This window comes from Psittacula echo (assembly GCF_963264785.1).
Source record: "Psittacula echo genome assembly, contig: SCAFFOLD_118, whole genome shotgun sequence".
NCBI classification, from domain to species: Eukaryota; Metazoa; Chordata; class Aves; order Psittaciformes; family Psittacidae; genus Psittacula; species Psittacula echo.
This window is the reverse complement of record NW_027664218.1, coordinates 82,325-91,710: the sequence shown is the minus strand read 5'-3', so window position 1 is coordinate 91,710 and position 9,386 is coordinate 82,325. Positions and strand designations below refer to the sequence as shown.

The window sequence follows — 9,386 nt, the reverse complement described above, 5'->3', positions numbered from 1 at the left end:
ACCCCCCATTACCCCCATTACCCCCATTGCCCCCATTACCCCCATAGCCCCCATTACCCCCCATTACCACCCATTACCCCCATTACCCCCATAGCCCCCATTACCCCCATTACCCCCATAGCCCCCATTACCCCCATTCCCCCCATTACCCCCATTGCCCCCATTACCCCCATAGCCCCCATTACCCCCATTACCCCCATTGCCCCCATTACCCCCATTGCCCCCATTACCCCCATTACCCCCATTGCCCCCATTACCCCCATTGCCCCCATTACCCCCATCACCCCCATCTCCCCCATGGCCCCCATGATGCCCACTGTCCCCGCTGTCCCCATGGCCGCGGTGCTGGCGCAGTGTGGACCGGAAGGGGCAGTACCATTACCTGGTCAAGTGGCGGGACCTGCCCTACGACCAGGCCACGTGGGAAGAGGACGAGATGCCCATCCCTGACTACGACCTCCACAAGCTGGCCTATTGGAAGCACCGGTGAGGAGCATGGGATACGGGATATGGGATACAGGGATACGGGATACGGGATACGCGGTATGGGATATGGGGTATGGGATATGGGGTATGGGGTATGGGGTATGGGGTATGGGATATGGGGTATGGGATATGGGATATGGGGTATGGGGTATGGGATATGGGATATGGGATATGGGATATGGGATATGGGGTATGGGGTATGGGATATGGGGTATGGGATATGGGGTATGGGGTATGGGGTATGGGGTATGGGATATGGGATATGGGATATGGGATATGGGGTATGGGGTATGGGATATGGGGTATGGGATATGGGGTATGGGGTATGGGAGGGTATGGGGTATGGGGTATGGGGTATGGGGTATGGGGAATGGGGTATGGGATATGGGGTATGGGGTATGGGGTATGGGGTATGGGGTATGGGGTATGGGATATGGGGTATGGGGTATGGGGTATGGGATATGGGGTATGGGATATGGGGTATGGGGTATGGGGTATGGGATATGGGGTATGGGGTATGGGGTATGGGGTATGGGGTATGGGATATGGGATATGGGGTATGGGATATGGGATATGGGGTATGGGGTATGGGGTATGGGATATGGGGTATGGGATATGGGGTATGGGGTATGGGGTATGGGGTATGGGATATGGGGTATGGGATATGGGGTATGGGATATGGGGTATGGGTATGGGGTATGGGGTATGGGATATGGGATATGGGGTATGGGATATGGGGTATGGGGTATGGGATATGGGGTATGGGGTATGGGGTATGGGAAATGGGGTATGGGATATGGGGTATGGGGTATGGGGTATGGGATATGGGATATGGGTATGGGGTATGGGGTATGGGGTATGGGATATGGGGTATGGGATATGGGGTATGGGGTATGGGGTATGGGATATGGGGTATGGGGTATGGGATATGGGATATGGGATATGGGGTATGGGGTATGGGATATGGGATATGGGGTATGGGGTATGGGATATGGGGTATGGGGTATGGGATATGGGGTATGGGGTATGGGGTATGGGATATGGGGTATGGGGTATGGATATGGGTATGGGGTATGGGATATGGGATATGGGGTATGGGGTATGGGATATGGGGTATGGGGTATGGGATATGGGGTATGGGATATGGGGTTTGGGGTATGGGATATGGGGTATGGGGTATGGGATATGGGGTATGGGATATGGGGTATGGGGTATGGGGTATGGGGTATGGGATATGGGATATGGGGTATGGGATATGGGGTATGGGATATGGGCTATGGGGTATGGGATATGGGGTATGGGGTATGGGATATGGGATATGGGGTATGGGGTATGGGATATGGGGATGGGGTATGGGATATGGGGTATGGGGTATGGGATATGGGGTATGGGATATGGGGTATGGGGTATGGGGTATGGGATATGGGGTATGGGGTATGGGGTATGGGATATGGGGTATGGGATATGGGGTATGGGGTATGGGGTATGGGATATGGGATATGGGATATGGGGTATGGGGTATGGGGTATGGGATATGGGGTATGGGGTATGGGGTATGGGATATGGGGTATGGGGTATGGGGTATGGGGTATGGGATATGGGATATGGGGTATGGGGTATGGGATATGGGGTATGGGGTATGGGATATGGGGTATGGGATATGGGGTTTGGGGTATGGGATATGGGGTATGGGGTATGGGATATGGGGTATGGGATATGGGGTATGGGGTATGGGGTATGGGGTATGGGGTATGGGATATGGGATATGGGGTATGGGATATGGGGTATGGGATATGGGCTATGGGGTATGGGATATGGGGTATGGGGTATGGGATATGGGATATGGGGTATGGGGTATGGGATATGGGATATGGGGTATGGGATATGGGGTATGGGGTATGGGATATGGGGTATGGGATATGGGGTATGGGGTATGGGGTATGGGATATGGGGTATGGGATATGGGGTATGGGGTATGGGATATGGGATATGGGGTATGGGGTATGGGATATGGGGTATGGGGTATGGGATATGGGATATGGGGTATGGGGTATGGGGTATGGGATATGGGGTATGGGGTATGGGGTATGGGATATGGGATATGGGGTATGGGATATGGGATATGGAGTATGGGATACGGGATATGGGATACGGGGTATGGGATATGGGATACGGGGTATGGGATATGGGATATGGGGTATGGGATATGGGATAAAGGGATAGGGGATATGGGATATAGGAATATGTGGTATGGGGTATGGGAAATGGGATATAGGGATAGAGGATATAGGGATATGGGATATGGGGTATGGGATATGGGGTATGGGGTATGGGGTATGGGGTATGGGATATGGGATATAGGAATATGGGGTATGGGGTATGGGATATGGGGTATGGGATATGGGATATAGGGATAGAGGATATAGGGATATGGGGTATGGGATGTGGGATATAGGGATAGGGGATATGGGATATAGGAATATGGGGTATGGGATATGGAGGACATGGGACAGAAGCCACCGTGTCCCCCAATGTCCTCATGCTGCTGCCGGTCCCTGTGTTGTCCCCCCCATGTCCCCAGGGAGGTGTTCATGGGGGAGGACCCGGCCCAGCCCCGGCGCTACAAGAAGAAGAAGAAGGAGACGCCAGGAGATGGACCCCCCGACTCGCCCACCAATGACGTGAGTGCATGGAGACCCCCCCGTTGACACCCACTGACACCCGTCACTGACACCCATTGACACCCACCACTGACCCATTAACACCCATCACTGACACCCGTCACTGACGCCCATTGACACCCACCACTGACCCATTAACACCCATCACTGACACCCGTCACTGACACCCATCGGTACCCATCATTGACACCCATAGACACCCATTGACACCCGTCATTGGCACCTGTCATTGATACCCATTGACACCCGTCACTGACACCCATTGACACCCGTCACTGACACCCATCGGTACCCATCATTGACACCCATAGACACCCATTGACACCCGTCACTGACACCCATTGACACCCACCACTGACCCATTAACACCCATCACTGACACCCGTCACTGACACCCATTGACACCCACCACTGACCCATTAACACCCATCACTGACACCCATCACTGACACCCATCGGTACCTGTCACTGACACCCATAGACACCCATTGACACCCGTCATTGACACCCATCAGCACCCGTCACTGACACCCGTCGGTACCCGTCACTGACACCCGTTGACATCCGTCATTGACACCCATTGACACCCACCACTGACCCATTAACACCCATCACTGACACCTGTCACTGACACCCATTGACACCCATTGACATCCGTCATTGACACCCATTGACACTCATCACTGACACCCATTGACACCCGTCATTGACACCCATTGACACCCATCATTGACACCCATCACTGATACCCATTGACACCCGTCACTGACACCCATTGACACCCATCACTGTCACCAGTCATTGACACCCATCACTGACACCCGTCGTTGACACCCATCACTGACACCCATTGACACCCATCACTGGCACCACTCATTGACACCCATCATTGGTACCCATTGACACCCATCACTGGCACCCGTCGTTGACACCTCTCCATTGACACCTCTCCATTGACACCTCCTCATTGCCACCCTCAGCACTGACACCCTACTATTGACACCACCCCATCGCCACCCCACATCGCCATCTCCCCATTGCCACCCTACGCTGACACCCAATGTTGACACCTCCCCATTGCCACCCACCGCTGACATCCAACACAGACACCTCCCCATTGCCACCCAATGGTGACACCCTCCCCACTGCCCCCCAACGTTAACCCCCTGTTGCCCCCCAGCCCACAGTGAAGTACGAGTCGCAGCCACGGTTCATCACGGCCACGGGTGGGACCCTGCACCTCTACCAGCTCGAGGGCCTCAACTGGCTCCGCTTCTCCTGGGCCCAGAGCACCGACACCATCCTGGCCGATGAGATGGGGCTGGGCAAGACCATCCAGACCATCGTCTTCCTCTACTCGCTCTATAAGGAGGTGAGGCTGCGCCTCGGGTCGCCCAAGTGGTCCTGCTTTGGTCCCTGTGTCGCCCACCTGGTCCTGGGGATGTCCAGTTGGTCCTCGGTGTCATCTGAGTGGTCATCGGGGTCTCCCAAGTGGTCCTAGGATCACCCTAATGTCATCCAGTTGATGCTTGGTGTAATCCGTCTGGGTCTTGGTGTCACCCAGTTAGTGCTTGGGGTCATCCAGCTGGTCTTGGTGTCATCCAGCTGGTCCTGGTTTAGTCCCTGTGTCATCCAAGTGGTCTTGGTGTCATCCAAGTGGTCCTTGGTGTCATCCAACTGGTGCTTGGTGCCATCCAGTTGGTGTTTGTTGTCATCCAAGTGGTCCTGGTGTCATCCAGTTGGTGCTTGATGTCACCCAGCTGGTCCTGGTGTCATCCAAATGGTCATTGGGGTCATCCAACTGGTCCTGGTGTCACCCAAGTGGTTCTGGTGTCATCCAGTTTTGGTGCTTGGTGCCATTCAGTTGGTGCTTGGTGTCATCCAGGTGGTCCTGGTGTCATCCAAATGGTCATTGGGGTCACCCAACTGATCTTGGTGTCATCCAAGTGGTCATGAGGGTCACCCAAGTGGTCCTGGGTTAGTCCCTGTGTCACCCAACTTGTGCTGGTGTCACCCAACTGGTGCTTGGTGTCACCCAACTGGTCCTGGTGTCACCCAACTCGTCTTGGTGTCACCCAACTGGTCCTGGTGTCACCCAACTCGTCTTGGTGTCACCCAACTGGTGCTTGGTGTCACCCAACTGGTGCTTGGTGTCACCCAACTGGTGCTTGGTGTCACCCAACTCATCTTGGTGTCACCCAACTGGTGCTTGGTGTCACCCAACTCGTCCTGGTGTCACCCAACTGGTCCTGGTGTCACCCACGTGGTCCTGGTTTCGTCCCTGTGTCACCCACCTGGTCCTTGGTGTCATCCCTTTCCTCCCTGTTGTCACCCACTCGGTCCTTGGTGTCACCCCCTTAGGCCCTGTTGTCACCCTCCTCCTCCTGCTGCCCCCCACCTGCCCCCCTTGCAGCCACCCAGGACCACCATGCCCCCCCCCCCCCCCCCACTGTCCCCCAGGGCCACCCCGTGTCCCCGTGTCCCCATGTGTCCCCCCTGTCCCCCAGGGCCACACCAAGGGCCCGTTCCTCGTCAGTGCCCCGCTCTCCACCATCATCAACTGGGAGCGGGAGTTCCAGATGTGGGCTCCGGCCTTCTACGTGGTCACCTACACCGGGGACAAGGACAGCCGCGCCATCATCCGCGAGAACGAGTTCTCCTTCGACGACAACGCCATGAAGGGCGGCAAGAAGGCCTTCAAGATGAAGGTGGGCCCCGAAACGGGGGTCTCGGGGGCTGTTGGGGGGCCCTCTCTTTGGTGGGGTCGGAGGCAGTACCGCGGGAGCCGGCTGGTGCTGGGGTGTGGCTGGGCAGTGGGGTGTTGGCGGGGTGTTGGGCTGGTGGGGGGGCTGGTGTGCGGCTGGTGGGGGGTGTCAGGGTGTTGTGGGGCTGGTGCGGGGTGTTGCGGGGCTGTGGTTGGGCTGTTGTTGGGTGCTGTGTGGCTGTGTGGGGTCAGGGTGTTGCCGGCTATCAGGCTGTTGTTGGGCTGCTGCTGGGTGGTGTTGGGCCGTTGCTGGGTGTCAGGCTGTTGTGGGGCTGTTGTGAGGCTGTTGCTGGGTGTTGTGGGGCTGTTGTGGGGCTGTGGTCGAGCTGTTGTTGGGTGCTGCGTGGCTGTTTGGGGTCAGGGTGTTGCTGGCTATCAGGCTGTTGTTGGGCTGCTGCTGAGTGTTGCTGGGCTGTTGCTGGGTGTCAGGCTGTTGTGGGGTGTTGTGGGGCTGTACGGTGTCAGGGTGTTGCCGGCTATCAGGCTGTTGTTGGGCTGCTGGGTGTTGTTGGGCGGGTGTTGGGTGTTGGGCTGTTGGCTGTTGCTGGGTGTCAGCGTGTTGTGGGGCTGTGGTTGGGCTGTTGTTGGGAGCTGCGTGGCTGTTTGGTGTCAGGGTGTTGCCGGCTATCAGGCTGTTGTTGGGCTGCTGCTGGATGTTGTTTGGCTGGTGTTGGGTGTGGGGCTGGTGTTGGGTGGTGTCGGGTGTCATAGGGCTGTTGTTGGGCTGTTGCAGGTTGTTGCTGGGTGTTGCCGGGTGTCAGGCTGTTGTGGGGCTGTTGTGGGGTTGTTGTTGAGCTGGCTTTGCCTGTTGGGCTGTTGTGGGTTGTTGCTGGGTGTTGTCAGGTGTCAGGATGTTGTCGGGCTGTTGTTGGACTGTTGGCTCTTGGGCTGTTGCTGGGTGTCGGGCTGTTGTGGGTTGTTGTGGGCTGTTGGGCTGTTGCTGGGTGTTGCCGGCTGTCAGGCTGTCGTGGGGCTGTTGTGGAGCTGTTGCTGGGTGTTGTTGTGGGGCTGTTGCTGTGGGTTGTTGCTGGGTGTTGTGGGTTGTTGCGGGGCTGTTGCTGGGGGTTGTTGTGGGGTTGTTGTGGGTTGTTGTGGGGCTGTTGCTGTGGGGTTGCTGCTCGGGGTTGCGGGGCTGTTGCTGTGGGGTTGTTGCTGGGGGTTGTGGGCTGTTGCTGGGGGGCTGTTGTGGGTTGTTGCTGGGTGTTGCGGGGCTGTTGCTGGGGCTGTTGTGGGTTGTTGCTGGGTGTTGCGGGGCTGTTGCTGGGGCTGTTGTGGGTTGTTGCTGGGGGTTGCAGGGCTGTTGTGGGGTTGTTGCTGGGGGGTTGTTGCTGGGTGTTGCGGGGTTGTTGTGGGGTTGTTGTGGGGCTGTTGTGGGGTTGTTGCTGGGGGTTGCGGGGCTGTTGCTGGGTGTTGCGGGGTTGTTGTGGGGTTGTTGCGGGGTTGTTGCGGGGTTGTTGCGGGGCTGTTGTGGGGTTGTTACGGGGCTGTTGTGGGGTTGTTGCGGGGCTGTGTCCGGCGGTTGCTGACGCGTCGGGCGCAGCGGGAGGCGCAGGTGAAGTTCCACGTCCTGCTCACCTCCTACGAGCTCATCACCATCGACCAGGCGGCGCTGGGCTCCATCCGCTGGGCCTGCCTCGTGGTGGACGAGGCCCATCGGCTCAAGAACAACCAGTCCAAGGTGGGGGCACCCAGAGACCGGGGTCCCTATCGGGGGGGCACCCATAGAGCTGGGTTCCTATAGTGAGGGCACCCACAGACCTGGGTCCCTATAGTGGGGGCACCCATAGACCTGGGTTCCTATAGTGAGGGCACCCAGAGACCTGGGTTCCTATAGTGGGGGCACCCATAGACCTGGGTCCCTATAGTGGGGGCACCCATAGAGCTGGGTTCCTATAGTGAGGGCACCCAGAGACCTGGGTTCCTATAGTGGGGGCACCCATAGACCTGGGTCCCTATAGTGGGGGCACCCATAGACCTGGGTCCTTATGGTGAGGGCACCCATAAATATGGGTCCCTATAGTGAGGGCACCCAGAGACCTGGGTTCCTATAGTGGGGGCACCCATAAATATGGGTCCCTATAGTGAGGGCACCCAGAGACCTGGGTTCCTATAGTGGGGGTACCCATAGACCTGGGTCCCTATAGTGAGGGCACCCAGAGACCTGGGTCCCTATAGTGGGGGCACCCATAGACCTGGGTCCCTATAGTGAGGGCACCCAGAGACCTGGGTTCCTATAGTGGGGGCACCCATAGACCTGGGTCCCTATAGTGAGGGCACCCAGAGACCTGGGTCCCTATAGTGAGGGCACCCAGAGACCTGGGTCCCTATAGTGAGGGCACCCAGAGACCTGGGTTCCTATAGTGGGGGCACCCAGAGACCTGGGTCCTTATGGTGAGGGCACCCAGAGACCTGGGTTCCTATAGTGGGGGCACCCATAAATATGGGTCCCTATAGTGAGGGCACCCATAGACTTGGGTCCCTATAGTGGGGGCACCCATAGAGCTGGGTTCCTATGGTGAGGGCACCCGTAGATATGGGTCCCTATAGTGAAGGCACCCATAGACGTGGGTCCTTATAGTGGGGGCACCCATAGACCTGGGTCCCTATGGTGGGAGGTGGCACCCAAAGCCTTGGGTGCATCATGAAGGGTTTCTATGGGTACCATGCAGAGGGGCTCTATGGACACTACTCCTATGGGTGCCCTCGGGGGGGGGGGTCCTATGGGTGCTTCACCCATGGGTGCCCCCCCCCAGTTCTTCCGGGTGCTGAACGGGTACAAGATCGAGCACAAGCTGCTGCTGACGGGGACCCCGCTGCAGAACAACCTGGAGGAGCTCTTCCACCTCCTCAACTTCCTCACGCCCGAGCGCTTCAAGTAGGGGTCCCTATGGGTGCCTATGGGTGCCTATGGGTGCCTATGGGTGCCTATGGGTGCCCTGCGGTCCCTTCTCCTCCTATGGGGTCCCTGGGTCCCCCCTGCACCCATCCGCATCTGCTGCCACTCGTGGCCCCGCTGCTCCTGGGTCCCCTTTGCCCTCTTCCTCAGGGTCCCCTGATGGCCCTATGGGGGCCTATGGGTCCCTGGGGGTGCCCTGGGGGCCCCTCTTCTTCTATGGGGGCCCTATGGGTGCCCCGGGGGCCCCTCTCCTTCTATGGGGTCCTTTTGGGTCCCTTCTCCTTCTATGGGGTCCCTATGGGTCTCTTCTCCTTCTATGGGGTCCCTGTGTCCCCATGGGTCCCCATGGGTCCCTGTCTCCCTATGGGTCCCCTGGGGTCCCCTCTCCTCCTATGGGGTCTCCATGGGTCCCCTCTCCTTCTATGGGGTCCCTGTGTCCCTATGGGTGCCCTGGGGTCCCCTCTCCTTCTATGGGGTCCCTATGGGTCCCTTCTCCTTCTATGGGGTGCCTGTGTCCCCATGGGTCCCCTGGGGTCCCCTCTCCTTCTGTGGGGTCCCC

General features: G+C 57.9%; 1 protein-coding gene across 1 annotated transcript in view; it reads left to right on the top strand.

Annotated features, from left to right (window-relative positions):
* Positions 1-354: 354 nt before the first annotated feature.
* LOC308232645 (chromodomain-helicase-DNA-binding protein 3-like) overlaps positions 355-9,386 on the top strand; it is a gene marked incomplete at its 5' end in the record, with an annotated part of 60,733 nt that continues 51,701 nt past the window's right edge. Inside the window, 6 exons of the mRNA XM_080639876.1 lie at positions 355-486; positions 3,068-3,167; positions 4,348-4,539; positions 5,675-5,875; positions 7,472-7,609; positions 8,685-8,806. Of these exons, the coding sequence (XP_080496002.1) occupies positions 355-486; positions 3,068-3,167; positions 4,348-4,539; positions 5,675-5,875; positions 7,472-7,609; positions 8,685-8,806 (885 nt within the window). The remainder of the gene's footprint in view (positions 487-3,067; positions 3,168-4,347; positions 4,540-5,674; positions 5,876-7,471; positions 7,610-8,684; positions 8,807-9,386) is intronic.